The 23,909-nt window shown below is 45.1% G+C and overlaps 2 protein-coding genes across 6 annotated transcripts in view; one reads left to right on the forward strand and one right to left on the reverse strand.

The window, feature by feature from the left end:
- Positions 1-3,597, reverse strand: part of Lmbrd2 (LMBR1 domain containing 2) — a 68,291-nt gene extending 64,694 nt beyond the window's left edge. For 3 of the 4 annotated variants that reach the window (XM_029469677.2, XM_021183334.3, XM_021183333.3), the window contains exon 1: positions 3,404-3,597. The gene's annotated coding sequence lies outside the window, so the exon portion shown is untranslated. The remainder of the gene's footprint in view (positions 1-3,403) is intronic. The other variant, XM_029469678.2, reaches the window with a different exon arrangement.
- Positions 1-23,909, forward strand: part of Skp2 (S-phase kinase associated protein 2) — a 43,903-nt gene that overhangs the window by 10,225 nt on the left and 9,769 nt on the right. The window contains exons 1-7 of one of the 2 annotated variants that reach the window (XM_021183335.3): positions 3,789-3,960; positions 4,456-4,727; positions 16,856-16,967; positions 19,646-19,789; positions 20,796-20,930; positions 22,518-22,616; positions 23,400-23,530. In XM_021183335.3, the coding sequence (XP_021038994.1) occupies positions 3,953-3,960; positions 4,456-4,727; positions 16,856-16,967; positions 19,646-19,789; positions 20,796-20,930; positions 22,518-22,616; positions 23,400-23,530 (901 nt within the window). In that variant the 5' untranslated portion in view covers positions 3,789-3,952. Of the gene's footprint in view, positions 1-3,788; positions 3,961-4,455; positions 4,728-16,855; positions 16,968-19,645; positions 19,790-20,795; positions 20,931-22,517; positions 22,617-23,399; positions 23,531-23,909 lie in introns of those variants that run through there. The other variant, XM_021183336.3, reaches the window with a different exon arrangement.

Here is a 23,909-nt window from a genome sequence, read left to right on the forward strand (position 1 = left end):
CTGCAAGCTGTCATGCTTCCTGCCATGATGATAATGGTCTAAACCTCTGAAGTTGTAAGCCAGCCCCCAGGGTAAATGTTTTCTCTTATAAGAGTTGCCTTGGTCAAAGTGTCTCTTCACAGCTATGAAACCCTAACTAAGACAATGTGCTAGCTGCTTACCTTTGTCTTCTAGAAAATATCTACCTGCTCCAAAAGTCTCAAGGTATTGATTTTACCCTCAGCCATCAGCTTTCCTCAAAAAAGTATATCTATAAGAAAGGGACGCAACTGCATTTTACTTTTCACCATCTGTGGTGATACCATAGCCCCAGAGTGCGCCCTTATCCCTTTCTAAGACATGAGTCAGGCTCACAATAACAATTGCTCCCTTACAACAAACTGGCATTCAGTTTGCAAGGCACCTAAGCAGTTCTTCATCTGTTTGCTTGCAGGAGAATAAGTACAATTCAGAACCATGTCAAGAAGATGCATCTAGCACCCCAAAGCCAGACAGGAAGAAGAGGTCAATCATTTAGGCACATAATCAGAATGGGTTCATTACTGTAGAAAATGTGTGGAGTCGTAACTATGTATAACTCTGCAAAAGATTTCAAGAGCCAAAGGGAAAGTGTGCCTTTGACCACAACAAAGGTTGACATATTTTTTCAAACATTAATAGGTTTAGGGAGATGATAATTCGTATTTGGAAGCATCCTAGTTTTCATGGGTTGGCATTAATACCATAGAAGAAAAGTTGATTTTACTCAAAATAAAATGCCAACTGACTTAACTGATGAAACTTTAATGTACAAGTAGTCAGAGTGAACCCTTTAAAACATCGGGTACAAAAGCCTTAAGTATTTAAAATCCAACGCCACCTTTTCCTATTTGCTATTATTTTCAAATGCCTTTTATAACCATCTTGCTAAAATTAATGGTTCAGGAGTACTGTCTTCTATGTATGTTGTGTTGTTAAAAGTTCTACATGCTCAGTGTGAAAAAAAAAATTAAGGTTAAGATAATTTCGGAATTTCAAATGTTCAAAACCAGAGAGGTCAGGAGAGAGAAGGCGCTTAAGCCAAAGAGAATGAGAAAAAAGAGCAAGGCACAGAAGCAACTGATGAGAACACAAACAAGCAAAACCCTGACAGAAATCTGTCAAACCCCCAAACTCTGAAATCAATAAGAAATGTGGCCATCAAGAGCTAAAGATTCACCAGAATTGATATTAATTTTTTCTTTTATCCAGGGCCTTCAGATGCCTAAATATAGACTGTCTGCTATTGAGCCACACCCCAGTTGCAGTATTAATGTAAATAAGTATTTTAACTCATCTATATGGCATAATGAAAGTTAGATAACTCAAGAACCTATGTTTTGAAACTGACAAACCAGGTGTCTAGGATCCTAAGTGTGACAAGAGGCGGGCGCAGATGGTTCATCTTTGGCAAGGCTTGAGAGCTGAAGTTGGCAACCAGGTCAGTGGGTAAGGAGAACTCTAAACTCTCCACAAACCCTTGAGGATTTCAGTTGTAGGAACTGTAAGAATTCCAATACCAATTACTTTGGCATCTAGAGATTCCTTTCTCACAAAGTATTGTTTTTACAAAGGAACTTGAAGATTTAATGTATGTTTACTATATTACACCGTACATTGTTTTGTTTAGTTAGTTCCTACAAACTAATGAGAAAAGATTGTTAGAATTTTTGCTTAATAAGGAGTAGATGGCAGAGTGGATATGTCATTTACCCAAGTTCTCACACCAGTATGTACAAAACAAAGTAAGGTACCCTGACCACAGAGAATAGATTTCAATTTCATGTCTCCTCTCCAATCCAGACATCTGTTTAAAATACAATTTGTTTTAAATAATTTCTATGGTTCCATTTTCATAACAAATAATTTAAAAATATTCTACTAGTCTTCAAAATGAATCAAGACGAATCAAGACACAATACTCAGCCGGGTGTGGTGGCGCACGCCTTTAATCCCAGCACTCGGGAGGCAGAGGCAGGCGGATTTCTGAGTTTGAGGCCAGCCTGGTCTACAGAGTGAGTTCCAGGACAGCCAGGGCTACACAGAGAAACCCTGTCTCTTTTCAGTATATTATGGAAATAGCTGTGATTAGAAGAAATGCAAAAGAAAACCGGTTTCATTATCATGGCAAATCAGCAGGCTCCTAATTTCAAAGTTGATAGGCTTTCCTTTCCTAGAGAGAACCTTGTGCCCACCAATTTAAATATCCTAAGGTCTCTGGTAACTCTTAACTGAATTCAGGGCTGAACAAGGTTTTGTTTTATATTTACTACAGTTTACTCTTGAATGAGTTACATCCTTACAAAGGACAAAGTTCAAGAGAAGGCAAATGAGTTTTTCAAAGGAACAAAAGATAACTTTATACACTATTTCAGAAGGTCTCATTTTAAGATACTTTCCATAGCAGACTGTGAATACATACTTATTCTCCTAGTCTTTCTTTTCAAGTAAAACCAATTTGCAAAAAGGTCTTTTTTTTTTTTTTACACCAATCTCACAGGAATAAAAGTTCATGAATCTCTTCCTCTCAAGAAGTAACTGATGCAAAGACTATGCTAGAAACAAAGACAAAACTGAGCATGAAGGATTTAATTCCACTATAAAACGAAGCTTGCTCTCCCCACAAAGAAACACAAGTGTATGCAATCTAACATACTAAACCAATATTCTAATGTTTTTGATGAAGGTGGCCTGCTTTTTTTCAACTCTATAAATCTTCATTTTTACCGGACTAGAAATGCATCCCCCTACCCTCTCCCCTGTTGCACAGTTTGCACACCTGAATTTTGCATGGTCATTCTAATCTAATCGCCCCCGACCTCTTCAGAGGCTAAATTAGCATCGTTTCTAGGCAGAGAGATTTTAAGACAGGCTGTGGGTTGAGTCAGAGGCACCTAAACAGCTTTCAGGGTGGTCTCTCCTTGCAAGCGGAGCCTCCCTTTTTCCCTTTGGCATTTGGGAGACTCATCAAGGATCCAAGAGGATGCACGCGGGAACCACTGCTGGCTCCTGCCGCCTTAAAAATAAACATCGCTCCTCTTGGAACTGCGCTTTAGCTCGAAAAAGGCTTCCCCTCGCACGCTGATTTGATCTTCAGTGCCAGCCCGTGGGGTGTGCCGCGTCCTCGAGCCTAGTTTACAAGTGAGGAAAGGATCGCGTCCACAGACCCAGTCCTAAGGGCCGCCCACTGCCAGGTGGAGGAAGGCGAATGGCAGGAGTGCCACCCGCAGCCTCTCACCTGGCTGGCCATCGAGACCCCGGAGATGGGCTGGCGGCGGCGGCCACTCACCATCTGGAGCTCCCCCCAAGTCTATGTCCGCCAGGGACTGGGCCGGGACCCCAGACCCTGACGCACCTCACGCGTCCCCGCCCCCCTCACGCTCACCGTCGGACCTCGCCAGACAGCGTCTGGAAGGGACTCAGAAGCTTCGCGTCCGCCGCAGCCTGCCGGGGTCACGAATCCTTCAGTCCCGGGCGACCGTGGCGGTGATCACCCGAAGGCCCGTGAGCTCCGGGAAAAGGAAAACCCGCTCCCAGTCAATCGGCTGACATTTCCCAGCCAGCCGGAGCTCCACCCACTTCCGCCTGCCTGTCCTCCTCCTCCTCCTCCTCCTCCTTCAATCCCGCCCGGCGCCGCAGGGAGTTGTGGGTATCTGGAGGGTTGGTCCGAAATCAGAGTGGAGGAACCCAGGCAGGACTACGAGCTAGGCTCGGAACTACAATTCCCAGCAGGCAACGGGGCGTCAGAAGGCGGCTGCTGGAGAGCGGGATGCAGAACTCCGCGCGCGCGGTGGTGATGGAACGTTGCTAGTTCGCGGGTCCAACTGCTGGGGCCCCGGGGATCACTCTAAGCCGAGCGCTAAAACAGGAGTCTGGAAGGCAGGCAGCTCTTCAATTAATTCAAGCATTCAAAACTCCTGAATCAGTGGACACCATGCACAGGTAAACCGATTGCAAAAAAAAAAAAAAAAAAAAAAACGGGCAAAACATGAATGAACCGTTTGAATTCTTTTAGGCCGCGAATGTTGCTTCTTGTTCAAATAATCTGGTTATGTGAATGGTTGCTTAGAGAAAAAGGATGGATGAATACTTTAGTGCGAATATCAATGTGCAGTTTAATTTGGCTTCCTAATTAAGTTTTCCTTCCGCTACTTTGAGTCATGGTATGAGCGCCGTCCCTCTTTTTCCCTCCACGGGAAGAAATTATTGAGGCCTTCTGCGTGACCATAAATCCCAAAGCCTTTCGAAGTATATGTGTTCCCGATTTTTCTCTTTCATTCTTGGATTTCTCTGGCTTGTAGGCACGTTTTAAAAATGCAGTACTGTCACTTGCTGGGACTTTTCTCCACTCCATTCTTGACTCTTCTTTCATGCCTACCTTGGATTTATTTAGGGGTGTATTTTCAAAAGGAATAGAGAATGTCTGCCCTTCTGCAGGAAGCACCTTCAGGAGATTCCGGACCAGAGTAGCAACGTCACCACCAGCTTCACGTGGGGATGGGATTCCAGCAAGACTTCTGAACTGCTGTCAGGCATGGGTGTCTCGGCCTTGGAGAAGGAGGAGGTGGACAGTGAGAACATCCCACATGGACTGCTCTCAAACCTCGGCCACCCCCAGAGCCCTCCAAGGAAACGAGTCAAGAGCAAAGGGAGTGACAAAGACTTTGTGATCATCCGTCGGCCTAAGCTCAACCGGGAGAACTTTCCAGGTAAGGCGTGACACCGAGATCCAAATTGTATATGTAATGGGTTGAACTATTTTGTTTTAACTAGATTTGATTGAATTATTTCCTTGGGGAATCTTTTGGATCAGTGCCTAAAATTGCCTAGTTTGGAAGTGTGGCAGTGAAATGGATTCCAGTCATTAAGTCTTCAGGAATCTTGGTTGGTCTTTATCTTGTGGTCAACAATTGACTTGAAACTTTTTTCCTGCCCTTTTCCTTAGAAAGGAATCTTCCTGCTCAAAGTCCAGCTCAGTACACTGACATATGGGAACAGAAGCAGGGATCTTAGATGGTCCCCTTTTGTCTCTGATATACTTCTTTGTATCTGAGCAAGCTTTGTATGAGAATAGCTTAGATTATTGGTAGGCACATTAGGAAGGTAAATGTTACTAAGTAGAAGAGACTTAGATTGCTCCACTTGCAAGCAGGCCCTGGGGGTGTGGCGCTTCCCTTACTGTGACATTGCATCTACAGTCATAGAACCCTGAAATGTGGTCTCATCCCCACTGCCCCCTCTACCCAGCTAGTCACTGTGTCTTTCACTCTTGTGTGGCAACTGTTTCAAGCTTTCATCATCTCTTCCTGGATTATTGTAATAGATTTATAATGTCAGCTTTCTTCTCAGTTCTGTCTCCAGGAGGCAGGGTGAATTGATGAAATCAGAATTTACCTGAAAGTATTCTCTCACGAGTGACTCCCACTCCTTGATTTCCCAGATTCACATTTTTAAATAACATTTTAAATAACAAAACATTTTTAAATAAAGTGCCTCCAGGGTGGATCCAGACTCAAGGACTGCAGCCTTAGGGTAAATATAGTGTGTTGACCTGAGGCTTGTCAAGGTTTCCCCACCCCTACCCCCTAGTCATTTAAAAAAGTGATTCAGGGCCAGGCAGTGGTGGCACATGCCTTTAATCCCAGCACTTGGGAGGCAGAGGAAGGCGGATTTCTGAGGCGAGCCTGGTCTACAGAGTGAGTTCCAGGACAGCCAGGGCTACACAGAGAAACCCTGTCTCAAAAGAGTGATTCAGGAAGTGTTTTTGAGAGCACACTGTCCTCCACAGTATAGTGGCTCCGAATAATAGCAGTGAACAAAACAGACACATTCTAGAACTTCCATTCTAGTGAGGAAATCCTGGAGGTCCAATGGATATGGTACTTTATGTAATACGTTAGGCCAACGTGGCTAAAAACAAAGAGGGGGTCAAACTGAGGAAAAATGGAAGTCTTGGAATCTGAAGATAGATTGCAAACTGGGTGTTGGCTGACACCCTTATTTGGGCTGTGACCTTTAAGCAAAGACGAGGGGAGAATGCAGGAATACGCATGAAAATGTCCCTTGGTATAGAGGACCTAAAGTAAAGGGAACAGCCACTTAAGATGCTGGAGAACAGGAAAGCAGAATGGGAGTGGACAGAGTAGGGAGAGGTGCGGCCTCTGGTGGGGCTGACCTTTCCTCAGTGGAACACTCGCTCCTCTCCCCTCATTCAGTGTTGTCCATTGAGACGGGTTTCTTTGTTTGTCATGTAACTCACTGGCCTCCAACTCAGACAAGCTGGCCTCCAGCTCAGAGATCTGCCTGCCTCAAGTTCTGGGATTAAAAGAGTGGACCATCTGCGCCCCAACTCAGTGACCCCTCTAAAGGGACACATTGGTTAGCTGAGGCTGAACTGTACCGGGTAGAGAATAGGCAGCAGACCCCTAGAGATTTATGTAGAGCGGTAGGAGAATGATAAGCCGTGGTCAGGATGAAAGCAGTGGAAGAGGTGACCAAAGTCTAAACTAAAATTGGGTGAGGAATGGAAAAAGAGGTTGAAGAAAGCATCAGAGTGAAGCCTTGCAAAGCCAGCGTGAAGAAATGGATTCTTCCGTCCTTCCTTCTGGCGCTGTCTGCAGGTGGTGAGCAGATCTGTGGCTTGCTTGAAAATCCCTGTTTTGTAGTCCCCTGTGGTGTCCCATGCCTTTGAACCCAGTACTCCGGTGGCCAAAGCTGGCAGATCTCTGTGAATTGGAAGCTCGCTGGCCTATACAGTGACTTCCAGGACAGCCAGGGCTACGCAATGAGACTGTTGTCTCCAAACAAAAACATATATTTTCTGTTTGGGCTTCTCAATACTTTTGTAGGAAAGGGAGTCATCTTCAAGTTATAGCATGTGAGTCCACATTAATGCCAGGTATGGTGGCTCGTCTCTCTGGTCCCAGTTTAAGAGGCTTTAGTCAGAAGATGGGGATTTCTCAAAGTGAAAACATAACTGAATATATAATAATATTTGAGATTAACTAGAGGGGTATGGAAGTAAGTTCAGACAAATCTACATTTACATCTTGATGCTGCCATTGGGAGCTACCTTGGGAAGTGACTTGAACTTTCTGGGCCTTAGTTTCCTTATCTGTGAAATGGAGCAATAATTCCTACTTAAAGTGTTCATCTGAACATTGAGTAAAACTGTAAAGGTCTTAGTATGACAGTGGCTTATAATAGGTTTCTGACTCTGGCTTGAGAAGCCAGTTGATATACATCCTCTGTCTACAGAAATGTTAATCCGACTCTGCGCATATAGAAATCTTTTTCTTTAAAACTTAACGTGACTCTTATTTTTAGAGCCTGGGTTTTTAATAGTAGCAATTTGGTGTTTGACCAAATGTGGTGAGAGATAGATCCTGCTAAGATGAACAGGTTTTGATTAACTTGCCCATTGTACATAGCTTTGGTTATAAAATATGACTGCTCTGTGTTGTTCCACATCTACCTGTCCACAGATGTAGGACAAAAGGCATCTTTGAAGCAAAACGCTGTGAGGACCCAGACAGAACATAAGGGAGGGTTGCTGTCTCTTAGGAGTTTCAAAATGGAGTTGAAGAGAAAGACAAAGTATATAATAGCTGCACACAGCCACATGCCTGCCAGGAAGACAGAGGTGTTAGTTGTAGCTCAGACCCTGAGTGTCCTCAGGGCTGGAAGGAGGGAAGGAGCCCCTCGTGCAGAAGTGACTCATTTCCCATCCCAGTGGATATGTGGAGTCCTTGGCTACTCAGCAAAGCGAAGGTGTTGGGGAGAGAGGAACTGAACTGGTCCAATCAGTTAGTCTGCATTTCTTTTTTCTTGTTTTGTTTGGGTTTTTTGTTTGTTTTTTGAGACAGGGTTAGCTTTGGCTTGGCCATCCTGGACTTTGTAGTCTAGGCTGGCCTTGAACTCTCAGAGATCCTCCCGCCTCTGCCTTCCAAGTGCTATGATTAAAGGTGTGTACCATTATCCTGGCTTTTTTATTTTTTTAAAGACCAATCTTGTATACTTCTGGTTAATCTTGTATTCACTATGTAGTCTTGAAATCTCAGCATTTCTACTACTTCAGCCCACCTTACAAGTGCTGACAGCTTGTGAGGTATCATACATGGACCCCCCTCCCTCCCTTTATTTTTTAATATACTCTCATCTTGTAGTCCAGGTTGACCTTGAACTCAAGGCGATCCTGTCTTCGGCTTCCCTAGTGCTTGTATAGACAGCACAGAAATGAACCTAGACTTTAAGATTGGTGGTGGTGCACACCTTTAATCCCAGCACTTGGGAGGCAGAGGCAGGCGGATTTCTGAGTTCGAGGGCAGCCTGGTCTACTAAGTGAGTTCCAGGACAGCCAGGGCTACACAGAGAAAGCCTGTCTCGGAAAAACAAAACAAACAAACAAAAGATTGATGCTTAAAATGAATATCTAAAGTGAGAGAGGAAAATAACCATGGCTTTTAAGGGTATTTGTGGATTAGGAGATAGAGAAGGCAATGGCATACACTTACTCATGGAGTGACTTTCTTGAGTATCCCCTTGTTAATTACTCTGGATGAGAAGGAGGCCCATGGTGTAAGCCGAGAGACAGCTGCTACAGAAGAGTGCCACCAAGCTCCCGGAAGCATGCATAGGCCTCCAGTGTAGCTGGATTCTTATCCCAGGGAGTTTTGTGTGCAGTTGTTAGGACAGGTGGCTAATAACTCTGACAGGATTAGGGCTGGACAGGCTATGCCTGCTGAACACAGATCTGGTGACTGGCCCAGGGCTTTTGTTGTTTCATTGCTAAGCAAGCTTTAACTATGAGCTGCATTCCAGCTTCACATCTGGCAACTAAATTCCTCTGCATCTGTTTATGTGAGATGATTAAAACTATGTGACCATCCCATCGTATAGCAGGGCAGTTCTGGCTGGCTCTCTGGGCCAGGCCAGAGTAGGGAAGAAGTTGGGAGGAAACAGGAAACAGTGCAGAAGTGGAGCCAGCAGTGGAAAGAGGGCAATCACATTTTATTCATGGTTCTTAAATGCCTGTTCCTTGTCTTTTAAATAAGTAAGCACCTTGAAAAATGCACTTGAACTAATATGTTGATTAGCTCTATCGTGGCTGTTAAGCCACTTCAACTTCCAGACCCTGCAAAGGTTCTCTCTCAGACTAAAACTCCAAAGTTCAGAGGCTATCACAATCCACATGGAATCGTGTTCAAAGTACAGAATTCCACAGGTTCAGAGGAAAGAATTTCTTTAGCCTGAGAATCTGTGGTTTTAGTACCCCAAAGCAAACATTTTTCTCCCCATACATTTTTGTTTAGGGAGTAAGAAATATATTTTATATTGCCATAGGAGAATTTGAAACAAGAGTTTCATAGAATTATCATTCCCCTTTCCCTAGGATATTATCTGTTCTATTCTATCCCATTCTTGCGATAGTAACAATAATGGTAATGGTGGCAAGATGGCTCCAGACATAAAGGCATTTTCCATCAATACTGAGCTGCTTCCTCTCTTAAACCCACAAGGTAGGAGATACCCAACTACTTTAACAGCCTCCACACCCTTACACGAAAGAAATAAAATGTTTTGTTCAAAGCAAAATAGTAGTAGCAGCAGCAGCAGCAGCAAGCCTACTAAATTGATTGCAGGACCCACCAGCTCCCAAACCTTTGTTCTGTCGGAGTCATTGTGGGGACACTTCCAGTCATCTTTGCTTGCTTTAAGTTTCCTTGTGGCCATTCTACCGTTTTCTTTTTTTTTTTTAATATTTTTTTTATTATGTATTTTCCTCAATTACATTTCCAATGCTATCCCAAAAGTCCCCCATACCCTCCCCCACTCCCCTACCCACCCATTCCCACTTTTTGGCCCTGGCATTCCCCTGTACTGGGGCATATAAAGTTTGCATGTCCAATGGGCCTCTCTTTCCATTTGATACATATGCAGCTAGAGTCAAGAGCTGGGGTACTGGTTAGTTCATAATGTTGTTGCGCCTACAGGGTTGCAGATCTCTTTAGCTCCTTGGATACTTTCTCTAGCTCCTCCATTGGGGGCCCTGTGATCCATCCAATAGCTGACTGTGAGCATCCACTTATGTGTTTTGCTAACCCTGGCCTAGTCTCACAAAAGAGAGCTATATCAGGGTCCTTTCAGCAAACGCTTGCTAGTGTATGCAATGGTGTCATCGTTTGGAGGCTAATTATGGGATGGATCCCTGGATATGGCAGTCTCTAGATGGTCCATCCTTTTGTCTCAGCTCCAAACTTTGTCTCTGTAACTCCTTCCATGGGCACCGTTTTCTTTTTATTTATTCACTTTGAGACTAGGGTTCCCTGTATAACCATGGCTAAAACTCACTATGTGGTTGGCTTCACACATTGCAGTCTTCCTGACTCTTCCTGCCAAATGCTGAGATTATGTGGGCTGGAGGGATGGCTCAGTGGTTGAGCACTGTCTGCTCTTCCAGAGGTCCTGAGTTCAATTCCCAGCAACCACATGGTGGCTCACAACCATCTGTAATGGGGTCTGGTGCCCTCTTGTGGCATGCAGATGTACATGCAGATAGAGCACTCATGTAAAGTAAATAAACCTTTAAATTTAAAACAATGCTGAGAATATGGACATACATCACCAGTTCTGGCATAGCAAGCATAAATACTGTTCTAGGTATTGGGACTATAGTAGTAACAATGAACAAAAAGCCCAACTCTGATAGCTTGCTTACCCTTATTTCTTTATTATTTCTCATATCCCACAAGGATGGAAAAGTAGCAGAAATAAAGGAGCATGGGGTGAATGGTACAATCACTAAGTTTGCTGTGTGTGTGTTTTTCTATCTGGCTCACTGTACCCAGAATACAATATATTAACAACTAGTACAGCCTCTGTGGTTTGTGAGAAAATGAAGGAGCATTCACCTAGCGTGGCAGAAATCTGTTCCCTGCGGAGAAAGCACAGACTATAATGTGTCACCAAAAGTAAAGCAGTAAAAGTGGTCAAAGTGTGAGCACTCTTAATAAAATCAAATATAAAAAAGAAAAAGTATCAGGGTCTCAGTGCCTTCACCTATAATACGATTTCATTATATAAGACTTAACTAGAGGGACACTGTGTGTATGTGTTTTCATAAGTGTGTATGTGTGATGGTTCCTGCCTCTTGAGCACTGGAGGTTTTGGTGTGCACACAAAGCCCAGCTGAAAAGCAATCGTAAAAGTCAGAATTTGGGAGGCTGCATAGGGCTTAGCAGTAAAGAGTATCTACTGCTCTTCAGGAAGGGTTCCATATCGGGTTCTTAACAGCAACTGTAGTTCCAGAAGATCCAACACCTCCGAGTCTGTGGGCAGCTCCGCTCGTAATTTATAATTAAAATCAGTTCTTTTTTTTAAATCAAAATTTCGGGTGTCATTCGAATCATTTTGGATATGCAGTCTGAATCTTGTGTGTCAGTGCTCTTCTGAGAAATGAGCAGATCGAATAAGACAAGTTAAGCATACTATAGGGCTCAAGTGCTTAGAACTCCTCCATGCCCCTCTCTCCCAAGGAGGTTGAAGGGCATGGGGAGTGGACTAACGATGAGGAAGCTTGTTTGCACCTGAGAAGAAACAGGTAGCAGTGCTGGTTAGCTACCTTGCTATGCCACCATAGCAAGCCTTGGTGGGTTTTTTAGATCAGAGTGGAGAAAAGACCTCCGGATAGCTCACTCTTGTGCTTGCAAACAGACCAGGCAGCCATGTTGTCAAGAATCCAGGAAACAGATGGCTGATGTTTTGAGAATTAAATATGGCAATTACAATTAGATTAAGTGTATCACGGCCTGGATTTTAGCCACCAGCACAGCTACTGGAGACAAATTTCTGCCCCATTCATCTGCTAGGACAGCAGCCAATTCCAGGCTCACCCACTTCCACCCTGGGGCCCCAGAACTGGGTTATCCTGAATAGTCAAATGATTGGAGCACTGAGTACCTTGCTCTTAGCTAAGGCTATATAATTTTCTGGACTGCTGCTCCTCCCATTTGATGGTAATCTCATTGGTACATTGCAGCATTTAGCAGTGTTCTCTGCCACCAGAGACAACATTAAGCCTCTGCCTCTGTGACCTTGTACTTCCACTTTGGGGCACAGGAATTTAGAAACTCAAGTTTGCCTCTTGGTTCTGCACCCTTCCTAACAATTAATGTTGCCTTTGTGAAATCATTTGGCTTCATTGAAATAAGTGAACTCATACATAAAAATGAGAGTAATAATACGTTGTGTGTGTGTGTATGTATATATTGCAGCAAAGTCAGTCAGTTCGAGGGGTTTTTAGGGCTTCTAGTAGATGGCAGTTTTCACTCTTATGTCATATATTTATTTAATAGTACATTTGCCACTAAGGATATTTATTGGACATGAGCTGTATCTCATACGCAGCTCCTAAAACTAGTTCATTAATTAAAAATCACTCATGATGTTTGTTACAAACCTATCTATTATTGTTCAAATGAAGAAACTGGTCTTATAAGGCCTATATTTGCCTGTATTTAAACTAAAACCTCTGAAGTGTTAGTCATTCCCCCATGAAATATCAGTCAGGCATTTTCTAATATTCAGTTTCAGGTTCTGGTCTTAAAACTGTTGTAGTTATTAGTCGGTTAAAGGAAGTTAGCCAGTTATAGTAACTGATATAGTTGGTTAAAGAAAGTTAGCCAGTCATGTTAAGAATTAATAGAAATAAAAGGTCCAATGCACTTAGCAAATATTTATCAAATTCTAATTACATGCTAGCCATTGCACATTGCTGGAACATGAGCGTGGCTCTTTGGTGGTGACATGAAATTACTTCTCAGAGCAAGTGTTCTCTTGCGAGGCTTTGGTGCCTGGGTCTGCTGCCTCTGCATTCGCACTATGCTACACTTCCTCTTATCATGGGATCATTCCTTGCTGGTCTTTCTTTCTCTCTCCTCTGCTTTCTTAGAACTTCCTCATAAACTAGCAAACACTGAATGAGGTCATCAGTCATATATCTCTAGGCGTGCTTCTCTAATTCCCTCCCCAAGTCATCTTTATTGGACACTGTTGTTGGCTGACCCATGGTCCCTTGCCATTCACCTTTTCCTTAGTTCCCGAGGCTTTCTCCTGAACGCAGAAGATGCAACTGCGCCTGAGGGCTTTCTCTGGGCAGCTATGCTGAGAAGTTACCAATGAGCCCAGAGTTAATATACAACAGCACCTGGTGGACTCTCTTACTGCAGCTCCTGGACCCTCTGGTGGGACAGCACAGAGGCAGGTTCCAGGTTCCTGGAACCCCTGAAGGTTTAAACCAGTTTCCATGGCGACAGCCTGCCTGTTAACATGCCATAGCTGGCTTCCCTCCACTCTGTAGCATCTGCCTTCCCCACTTCTCCAGTGCTTCCCGTCATTAAGTGCCAGATAAACCCCTTGAAGTCAGACCTGGATCTACTTCGGGAGATCCACAGCTGAGATTGAGGGAGATATGAGGTTTGGGCTTGGGTAAATCCCTTGCAGCATAACCAGGCCCTCCTCTCATCACGGGTTTTTGCCTGTTCATGAGAATTCAAACTAGCATACTTCCTAGTATGAAAAAAAAAAAACAATACAGAAGGAGAATGTGCTGATCTCGTGGGGAAAGCAGGGAGTCTGGACAGGAAAGGCTGCCTCTGTACTGCATGATTTCAAATCTTCTCTATCACCTCATCTCCGCACTGGACAGCTTTGCCAGGCAACTCCTCCAGATAGAAAACAGACCTAGAGAGACTCGAGTTACTCAACATCATAGACTAGGGGCAGCACGGCTGGGATTCCCATGAGGGCTGAGTTCTTCCTATAGTGTGGTAATTCTCAGATACACCAGGGATCTGACAATATAGTCTTTGTGGATCAGAATGAAAGCTCAACTTGTAGCACTTGGGAGACAGAGGAATTCACAATAGATCAGAGCTCAGCCACATGGTGGGTTCAAAGCTAGCAGAGTGCACTGGACCTCATCTCCCACACTGCACTTGGGTAAAGAACAAACTAGACTTACAGCACAGCCCTCGATTGAGCACGGAGGAGCCACAGCTTCCCAGAAGCCTTCCCTGATGACCCTTCTGCCCCAGATGCTGCGGAGAGCCAAACATGATAGATAGTTGGAGTGTCTTCTTTGTCTCTCTCAGCTTCAAAATAGAATAAGGATCTGGGTGTGCTTAGCTTATTTTGTATCCCAAGAACAAATCTTGGGATTGAATTGATCGTTCAGTAAATATATGGCTGGATCAAATTTTACTTCCCAGTCTGTAAAACAAATCAGATTTTCCTTTGCAAGATCTTGTGGACCTGGGAGGCCTAAACAGATAAGTCACTGTTTCGATCATGTACACAAGGGACCTTCATTGGTCATGAGGCTTCCCATAGGAGGAAGCCATTAGTAGTAGTTTTATTTTAAATGAATGGCATCCAGGTGCGACCCAGAATGACTTATCCTAAGAATTACAGCAGGCTCCGGTGGCTGGGACACACTTCTAAATAAGCAACACAGTTGAACCATCACAGGTTGATCCTTGTGCTAAGTAATGTGGACACAGGCTGAGTGTCTGGCTCTGTTGAAAGAATGCAGTTGAAAGATAGGCAGGCCGGGCATTGGTGGCGCACGCCTTTAATCCCAGCACTCAGGAGGCAGAGGCAGGCAGATTTCTGAGTTTGATGCTAGCCTGGTCTAGAGTTCCAGGACAGCCAGGGATACACAGAGAAACCCTGTCTTGAAAAAAACCGAAAGAGCCGGGCGTGGTGGCGCACGCCTTTAATCCCAGCACTCGGGAGGCAGAGGCAGGCGGATTTCTGAGTTCGAGGCCAGCCTGGTCTACAAAGTGAGTGCCAGGACAGCCAGGGCTACACAGAGAAACCCTGTCCCGAAAAACCAAAAAAAAAAAAAAAAAAAAAAAAAAAAAAACCGAAAGACAGGCAGGATTTGTCTCAGAGAGACAGTTTAGGAAGGCTGACAGGGCAGCTGCCGTGGGCTGCCCCCAGTGCCCTTCTCCTCTGAGGCCTCTTCCCTGTTCATGGTACCTGCTTCAGGTATGTGCTCTGTAAGCTCCATAAGCCTTAACAAATACAGGTCCCTTTCTCCTCTTGGGGACAGGAAGGTAGAGAGCCTAGAATTAGATCAGCTGTAAATAGGCTGGTGGAAGAGCCTCCTAGAAACCACTTCTCTAAGACAAAGCTACGTTAACCTTTCTCCCACACCCGTCCACTGTGACCACAGCCACACTGATCTTCCCAGAACTTCAAGGGACCGGTGGCAATTCTGTGCTCACCACCATCTAGGAGTTCCTTGTTAAATGGAAGTCAAAGGTCTTTCTCCATAGCTCTCCCCTCCTGCTTCTCATTCCAGTCCCCGCCACCACCCTTCTTAGCTCTGTTCTTCAAAGCGAGCCTGCCTTCTATGGGGTTCAGAGCACAGATCCGAGGCTTACTCCCATTACCTAGGTCTATCGGACTCAGCGATCGCTGCCCCAGGAGCAGCGGTCACCCCCACAGTGTTCACACGTGCCTGAGTTTCACTTCGGGCTGAATTTTTCTTCATAATTGGCATCCTTTTTCATGTGTCACAGCGTGCTTGTTTCAAGTATAACTGTCCGTTTCCTCCATAACAGGCCTGCTTTATGAAGGTAAAGTCTTTCTTTCGTTGTTCTTATTTTGTCTGCTGATCTTCCCTTAACACCTGAGAGGACACTTGGCACCATAAGTAGTAGTAGAGAATCTTGAAATACTTGTTGGATTAAGTAGTGAAAGCCAGGCAGTGGTGGCAAAAGCCTTTTTAATCCCATCATTCGGGAGGCAGAGACAGAAGGATCTCTGAGTTTGGGGCCAGCCTGACTTACAGAGTGAATTCCAGGATAGCCAAGGCTACATAGAGAAGCCCTGTCCCAACTCCCACCCCACCCCACCCCCACCAAAAAAAAAGAAAGAAGGAAAGAAAGAAAGAAAGAAAGAAAGAAAGAAAGAAAGAAAGAAAGAAAGAAAGAAGAAAGAAAGAAAAGAAAGAAAGAGAAAGAGGAAGGAGGGGAGCATCCTTTCAAAATAATAGCTACTTTAGGTGCGTGGACTGGGGTGTACATTCTGTATTCCAAGAGGGAAGAAGGATCATTTTGCCTTTTATAAAAGTGGGAGCCTTTGTGGCTTCAAGCCACAGTTTATTGGGTGGCTGGGGACTTACTCTGTGCCAGGGCCAATCAACTTGTCTCTGCCAGCCTGGGGCCAAGGGTTCCCTGAGTCTTACAGCTAAGAAAGTGGGACACTCACGGCAGCGCTTGCCTTAGGGACTTTGCTGTCCCTGTGATAACTATCACGACCCAGACAACTTACCAAAAGGAAGAGTTTGTTTGGGCTTAGGGTTCAGGTGGGAGGGGTCCGTAATGGCAAGGGTATCAGGGAGTCCTGAGAGCAAGCAGTGGATAGGGTCACAGCAAAGGCTGAGACCTCACACCTTGTTCTCAAGCCGGAAGCAGAGAAAGCTGGCAGGGAGTGTCTGGGGCTTGGAAACCTCAAAGTCCACCCCAGTGAGGTGCTCCCAGCAAAGTCACACCTCCTAAACCTAATCAGACAGCAAGCGCCACCAACTTGGAAGCAAGAATTCAAATGTTCAGGACTAGAGGGGACAATCTCATTCAAACCACCACAGTGTAAGTCAGTGTGTAGTACTGAGAGATATGTGGGAGTTTGGAGGGTTCCGTTTGCTGAAATTCCCTTTGCGCTATGTGGCATGAGCTTGATGCGTGCTCGTGCATGCTGCGCGCTGGCCGGGACCCCGAGACTGTGACAGGGAAGAGTTCAGAGATGGAGACCCTGCTCTGCTTCTTTGCAGGTGTCTCCTGGGACTCCCTTCCAGATGAGCTGCTCCTTGGGATCTTTTCCTGTCTGTGCCTCCCTGAGCTGCTGAGAGTCTCGGGCGTTTGCAAGAGGTGGTACCGCCTCTCGTGAGTATTCTTCACCCTTCTGGGCATAGAGAGAGGAGGGAAGGAAGAGGGTTATGTGAGTCTGGCGAGACCAACAACCACACCATAGAACATAGCTGAACCTAAGCAAATCCAGCCCCTTTTTCCTGTCATTCAAGTCAGGGAAGTCACTTCCCAGTCAGATGAGAGGAGTCTCCTGTGGGTCACTCTTACCCTATTTCTGATGGCCTCTGTTCAGTTCCGCACTTGTTTGCCAGGGATATACCAGTTTAGGCTGGGTGGTGTGCTGAGAGCAAAGGAGATCTGGAGGGTGGCAAGACAGCCCAGTACTGAGGACCCGGCTGGGAGCACCGAAGAAGGGTACAAGTCTCTGACCTTGGACAGTGTGAGCACAGACTGTTTCACATAGGCTCTCCATGACCTGGACAAGTCACCTGTCACTTCTGAGCCTAGCCATGCTGTGTATAAGATAGCCATAATTGACCCTTCATCGTGGATTACTCCTAAGGATAAAATGAAAGGTGCTGGTACCTTGCCTGGCTCGTGGGGCCTGCTTAACAAGGGCCAGTAGAGGTAGTCTTAGCTGGTTCTTGGCTACACTTAACATGTGTATGTAAAGGGTGTTAACCAGGAAGGCAGTGACCAGCAGGAAATAAGGAATGGCTTTGTTGTTGTTGTGTGGGATGCTCAGGAGTTAACCCAGTGCCTCAGATGAGGCAAGAGCTCTTACCACTGAGCTACACACAGCTGCAAGCCTAAGCCTGCACAGTTGTCTTGGTAGGTGAGAAAGGTTTCCACAACTCTGGCTACATTTCATTTCCACCAAAGAGGCTTATTTTTTCCCACCAGGTATGCATTTTTTTCCAAACCAAGCAAAAAAAAAAAAAAAACCTTGCGTGTATTTAAGGTATGCAATCTATATGTTTTGCTGTGGTGTATGTCACTAGATGGCTACTACACTCAAGCAATTAACATACCATAATCTTGCAGAGTTCCTTTTTACAGGTGTGAGTGTAGCTAGAGCACATAAACCATTCTCTGTAGCACCGATTTCCAAATGCAGGACAGCATTACTCTCAAGGCTTGTTTATTCTCTGTATCTTCGGCCACCCAGTACCTGGGACCCACATCTTCCCTTGGGTCCGGCAATCTCCATCTTCCTAGAACAGTAACTGACATAGTAATTTAACCTTTCCCGTAGGCTAAAACGATAATTTTGTATTATCCTGGTTTATGGGTTGAAGAAACTACAGGGTCAAGAACATTGGTTGGTGAAGTGCACCTTAAAAGAAGACTAAGTAGTCTTGTTAGCTCCCAGCCTTAACCATTCCTGGGTATGTTTGGCTTAGGGGGAGGGGTGGCTGCTGAATTCATCTTCTCTTTCCAGTGTGACACTGCGTCATTTGGGTCAACGTGAATGCTTCCAGACTAGTCCTGGGTTGTTCTAGAAAAGGAAGTCTGCTGCCCTTTACTTCTTTGAAAGGAGAGACATTGAGATCTGAGATAATCAGAGAATGATCTGCTGTCTTTTTTTTTTTTTTTTTTTCTGAGATAGATTTCAGGGTAGACAAGAGAAATATACAAAGTATGCCACTTTCTTACGGATATCAGATCTATAGCCTGCCTTTTTAATAGTCAAATCACATATTAGCAAAGTTTTGTAGAAAAACTAGTTCAAACTGGTTGATGAGCGTTTATTTCAAATACGTTTAAGAGAGAGAATTCTGTGCATGGCATGGTTTCTCAATAAAAGTCTCACTCAGTGGACGTCAGGCAGCCCAAAGCAGCCTATAACTCCACCTGGCCTCGGAGGACACGGACACACACACAGACATAGACAGGTAAACAAAAATAATGCTTTAAAAAGAAACACTGATTGAAACGCAGTCTTTTTTAAATGTATGTGTGTGTGCATATCTATGTGTGTTAGAAAATCCATATAATCTAGTACTTCCCTCTTTCCTTTAACATTAGCATAAATATGCATATACACTTGTGCATGTATACAAATATGGAACAGAGCCAATCCGTGACTTCTCCCTGGCTGAGTGATTGGTTTTTCCCATGAAATAATGACTATTTTTCTTCCTTCGTTTATATTTTCATGAAACTTCTGGTAATCGTGGCAACCCATCCACACTTGGCAGAACTAGAAATCAGGATCGTTTGGGAAGTTTGGAACCTATGCACCTTGTAATAAGCATTTTTAAAAGATTTATTTATTCATTTATTATATATGAGTACACTGTAGCTGTCTTCAGACACTACAGAAGAGGGAGTCAGATCTCATTACAGATGGTTGGGAGCCACCATGTGGTTGCTGGAATTTGAACTCAGGACCTCTGGAAGAGCAGTCAGTGCTCTTAACCACTGAGCCATCTCTCCTGCCCATAATAAGCATTTTTAAGAGATTTTTAAACTTGTCAAATTACACTTACTGATAGGATTTTATTCTGTGGCTCCAGGTTATTAGCATTTCTAGCTTTAGCATCAGATAACCTACAGAAAGAAACATAGGAGCATATTGCTACTGTGACCAAGAAATGTTTAGTACTTCATAGTCAGCTTGGAAACAAAAGCTCTTCAGGTTTGCTTTACGGAAGCCCAGCGGCCATGTCTACCGTGTTGGCTGGGACTTTAAGGGTCCCCAGAATTGGCTTTGGCCAACTTACGAAATGAAGCACCCCTCTCTGTTTTAGGCTCGATGAGTCTCTCTGGCAGTCCCTCGACCTCGCGGGTAAAAATCTGCACCCAGACGTGACTGTGCGCTTGCTCTCCCGAGGGGTGGTCGCCTTCCGCTGCCCTCGGTCCTTTATGGAGCAGCCGCTGGGTGAAAGCTTCAGGTAAGAGGGAATGACTGGATGTGGGGGTGGGAACAGCTCACACGCCTCTGTCGACAGTGTGTGATCTGTCCCTCTGCCCATCCATATCAAAGCGGAGGAATATTCCCATAAAGCATCATGGGCTTTCTGCCCTGTCACGGACAGATTTGCAACCTGGAAAAAATACCTTCTCTTGTTTTGTAAACTGTTTTTAAAAAGCACTTCTCTGGTGCTGCGAATTACGGAATACTAAGGGTCCGTGCTGTCTGATTCCTCAGGAGAACAGCGAGATGCGGAAGAGAAAAGCAAGCTAAAGACGGTAGAACACGTCTCAGTTACCTTCCCTGATTTCCATGGCCTGTTTCCTCTCTCCGATGCTTGTACTTCCTGCCGTCTGTTCCTCTACAGCCTCCCCTTGTGTTCCGTGCAGGATTTGTCCTCCTCCGTCTCTGCTTGCTGTTCTCTCTCAGACACATTGTGTCTTGTGCACCCACATTTATGCTCAGGATTCTCAGACCCGCCCCCCCTTACGTTAGTCTGGTCCACTTCAAAGTTCTTAGTTTTAATTACTGAAAAGCTTCCAAGGCTGAACTTGAGTACTTTGATATTAGCATATCTAAAGCTAAACGCTAGGCCTCCCATTAAAACTGGTTCATCTACTGTCCTCCTCCTCCTCTTAGTAAACACGGTTGTTGCGCTCAACCTCCACCCAGACCAGCAGCCAGGAGTCATCATAGGCTTACCACACGCCCTGGGCACGTGTGGCTAGCTCATTCTCATAATAGCCACCTTTTAATATTAGGAGTGCGACCGTGTTGGCAGTAACATCCGTGCTTGGGAAATCTTGAGTTTTAAAAATGATTGAGGATAGGAATTAGCTAGAAGCAATTTGTTTTCTGATCAGCTCTTTTAAAAGGGGTATTTAGTTTGTGATTGGCTGTCATGTGCGGACAGGAAGGAGTCTGATGGGATCTGAGCGTGCTTGTGTGAGTCACCTTACAGGGCCTCTTTTCTCTCCTATATACAGCTCATTCCGGGTACAGCACATGGACCTGTCGAACTCAGTGATAAATGTGTCAAACCTCCATAAGATTCTGTCCGAGTGCTCCAAGCTGCAGAATCTAAGCCTGGAAGGCCTGCAGCTCTCAGATCCCATTGTCAAGTGAGTGACACCTGAAGTATGTTGTGAAGACAGTTGCTTTGTGTGGCAGCGTTTCTTGTATATGACCACAGTGTCCTTGTGTACATGTCCAGAAGGACATACCAAATAACCAGAACTGTCTAAGATATTCAAGACAGCAGACACTTGAATGATGACCATATACCAGAACCTGCTCTGGGTGTGAGAGAGAAGAGGGGTGAACAGTAGTACATGGTCTGCGCCTCGTTCCTGGGTGAGGCAGGTAACCACAGGGCCGAGTGTTGGTTAAATGCATTGCTGGCCATGCGGCAGCATCGGGGGTAACTGACTGAATGCACGAAGGCAGGCTTCAGAGGACTGACTTGCAGGCTGGCCACTGACGATATTCAGGTAGGAGATCTCCAGAGCGATAGGACAAGGACAGCAGAAGCAGCCTCAGGACAACTGCTGCTGTTCTGAATGCCTCACTAGCTGCTCGTAGCTGGAGCCTACACATCAGGGAGATGAGGAGGATCGTGGCTATAGAATCATGGCCTTCTGTGGAGCCTCTGGTAGTTAGCAAAGAGGCCATGAAGCATGGTGCATCATGGTTCTGGGAATGGAAGGGCCGTGTCAGATTGCGATGCACTTAATTAATTTGCTAGTTCCGTGCATATGAGAACATTGCATTAGTCAGATGAAAAGAGGAAGCCTGATAGGAAAACCGGAACAAGAGTGAGAGCCATGCTAGCCTAAGCATAATTCTGAGAGCAAGCTGTAAGTTCTCGACCTTTCCTAATATGTGAAAACTGAGGCACAGAAAGGCTAGATCGCTTGTCCAAGTTCACCCAGTGAATCAAACCAAACCAAGAATTAACTCTAGAATAATAGCGCATCACCACTGAGGGTCCCTAAGAGGAGAGGGTGAGCCTTTTAACATAAAAGATAGATATATACTCACTGGTGTTTCTTGTACATTTATGCTGCAAGTACTTTGCAAATCCCTCAGTACATTGTGTCATTTAACCTTCTTTCCAGCCCCAGCAAGAAGATGCTCTCGCCAGTTTGCAGATGTGTAGCCAAAGCAAGTCACTCAGCTGTGACTAGTGAAATATAGATCTTTTTTAAAGATTTATTTATTTATTTTTATGTATATGAGTACACACTCTAGCTGTACAGATGGTTGTGAGCCTTCGACTGGTTGTTGGGAATTGAATTTAGGACCTCTGCTCATTCCAGCCACCCCGCCACCCTACCCCCCAGGCCCCCGCTTGCCCAGTCCCTGCTGGCTCTTGCCCAAAGATTTATTTGTTGCTATAAATAAGTACACTGTAGCTGTCTTTTGACACACCAGAAGAGAGTGTCAGATCTCATTACGGATGGTTGTGAGCCACTATATTGTTGCTGGGATTTGAACTCAGAACCTTCAGTAGAGCAGTCAGTGCTCTTACCCACTGAGCCATCTCACCAGCCTGAAATATAGATTTTGAAGCCCATTTCTGACTCAAAAATCATGTGTACTTAATTACAGTTGCACACACACAGGCACACACACCAGGGCTCACCACTGATGCAATGCAGTCTTCAGGCATTGATGCAATGCATTCTTCCGGCATTTCTCTTTTCTAGGACTCTTGCACAGAATGAAAACTTGGTGCGACTAAACCTTTGTGGGTGCTCTGGATTTTCTGAATCTGCCGTGGCGACTCTGCTAAGCAGCTGCTCCAGGTAGGAAAGATCTGAGCTGTCACAGTGAAGCTTTGCCTCTGGGTGTCTGGATGGAGTGGCTCCGCATTCTTGGCTTGAGCAGTGTGGTGCCTTTGCCACTCCAACTTTCAGGCTAAGTCAGTTTGTAAGGGGCGGGGTGGGGGCGGTGCTTGGATAGTTCTCCCTTCTCTCTGCTGTTAAAGGGAAATGAAGGAATGTATTTATCAGTGTGATTGATTTCTATTTATATCTAACTGAACCACATTAATATGCGTGATCCCATTTACATCTTTACTTGCACTGCTAAGTGAGAGGAGGCATGAGCTCGGGGTGCACAATAGCCTGTGTTTATGTTCTTTAACTATCTCTTTGTCTTTCTGGAATACCGTTTGTAACTATGTCTCCTTAGTGATCACTAGACGTTGACTTTGAAACTCTCTGGCTCTCCTAGCAGGAGAGAATTGGGAGAAAGGCATTGTTATAGCATCCTCTGGGTTTTAGAGAACATTTGTGTTGATAGCTGTCTGTGCTTTTTGACAACAATGTAGCTTTGAGAAAGAAACATAGGAGCTACAGTTTTCAACCTGCATTCTCAAATGGAGGCTGGGGCCTTTGCTCAGATCACCGGGGAACTTTCAGGGTATGGGTGTTCAGAGAAAGAAATGCCTTTTCAAATGAACAACACAAGGAATGGTCCGTGCAGGCAGCGGTCAACAATCTGGCTTCCTGTGTTCCGTGTGCCCAGTTTAGGCCACCCTTGCCCTGATGAATTCATGCTTCTCTTCTTCCCCTTCCTTCCTGCAGACTGGACGAGCTAAATCTCTCCTGGTGCTTTGACTTCACTGAAAAGCACGTGCAAGCGGCTGTGGCACATTTACCAAACACCATCACCCAGCTGAACCTCAGCGGCTACCGAAAGAACCTCCAGAAAACAGGTTAGAGCTTCTTAGGCCAGGGCCCACCGAGGCTTTATGGTGGGCTTGGGAAGTGTCTGCTACCTGCTGTCTCCCTTAGTCCAGTGTGCAGGTTGTGTGGGTCTTCAGCAGAGGGACTGCTTGTCAGAAGAGTCAGGCAAAGGTAAATAGCTTCTAATGTGGAAGCAAGCTGTGAGTCCAGGGCCTAGACGGCGAGTGCTTTAAAGCAGTGTGTGTGTGTGTGTGTGTGTGTGTGTGTGTGTGTGTGTGTGTACTTGAAGACCAAGGTCAACATTGGGTGACTGACCACCTCAGTAGTTCTCCATCTTTGTTTTTTAATGTTTCCTTGTATGTGTGGGTTTTCTGCCTGTATCCCATGTGTGTGCAGATGTGCAGAGCC

The sequence above is a fragment of the Mus caroli genome, unplaced genomic scaffold (genome assembly GCF_978045245.1).
Source record: "Mus caroli unplaced genomic scaffold, Mus_caroli_1 scaffold_16, whole genome shotgun sequence".
NCBI lineage: Eukaryota > Metazoa > Chordata > Mammalia > Rodentia > Muridae > Mus > Mus caroli.